The sequence below is a fragment of the Merops nubicus genome, unplaced genomic scaffold, assembly GCF_000691845.1.
Source record: "Merops nubicus isolate BGI_N331 unplaced genomic scaffold, ASM69184v1 scaffold6774, whole genome shotgun sequence".
In the NCBI taxonomy this organism is placed as follows: Eukaryota; Metazoa; Chordata; class Aves; order Coraciiformes; family Meropidae; genus Merops; species Merops nubicus.
In genome coordinates, this window is record NW_008603501.1 from 2,511 (window position 1) to 2,988 (window position 478).

Sequence of the window (478 nt, forward strand, 5' to 3'; positions counted from 1 at the left end):
AGATCTCCAGGCCCGACGTCGACGTCAACCTGAAGGGGCCCAAACTGAAGGGGGATGTGGATGTTTCCCTCCCAAAGATGGAAGGTGAATTGAAAGGCCCCGATGTGGACATTAAGGGCCCCAAGGTTGATGTTGGGTTGCCAGACGTGGATGTTCATGGCCCAGAAGGCAAGTTCAAGATGCCCAAGTTCAAAATGCCTAAATTTGGTCTGAAAGGAGAAGGTCCAGAGGTGGATGTGAACCTGCCGAAGGGAGACCTGGATGTTTCTGGTCCCAAAGTGGACATTGAGGGTCCAGAGGTGGATATTGAAGGTCCTGAAGGGAAGATGAAGGGCCCCAAGTTCAAGATGCCCGAGATGCACATCAAGGCCCCCAAGATCTCCATGCCCGACGTGGACTTCAACCTGAAGGGGCCCAGCGTGAAAGGGGACGTTGAAGTGGGAGCCCCCAAGCTGGAAGGGGACCTGAAAGGCCCCAA

The 478-nt window shown here is 54.8% G+C and overlaps 1 protein-coding gene across 1 annotated transcript in view; it reads left to right on the forward strand.

Moving 5' to 3' along the window:
* Positions 1 to 471, forward strand: part of LOC103771386 (neuroblast differentiation-associated protein AHNAK-like) — a gene marked incomplete at both ends in the record, with an annotated part of 2,974 nt that extends 2,503 nt beyond the window's left edge. The window contains 1 exon segment of the mRNA XM_008938681.1: positions 3 to 471. Within this exon segment, the coding sequence (XP_008936929.1) occupies positions 3 to 471 (469 nt within the window).
* Between the last annotated feature and the right edge of the window lie 7 nt (positions 472 to 478).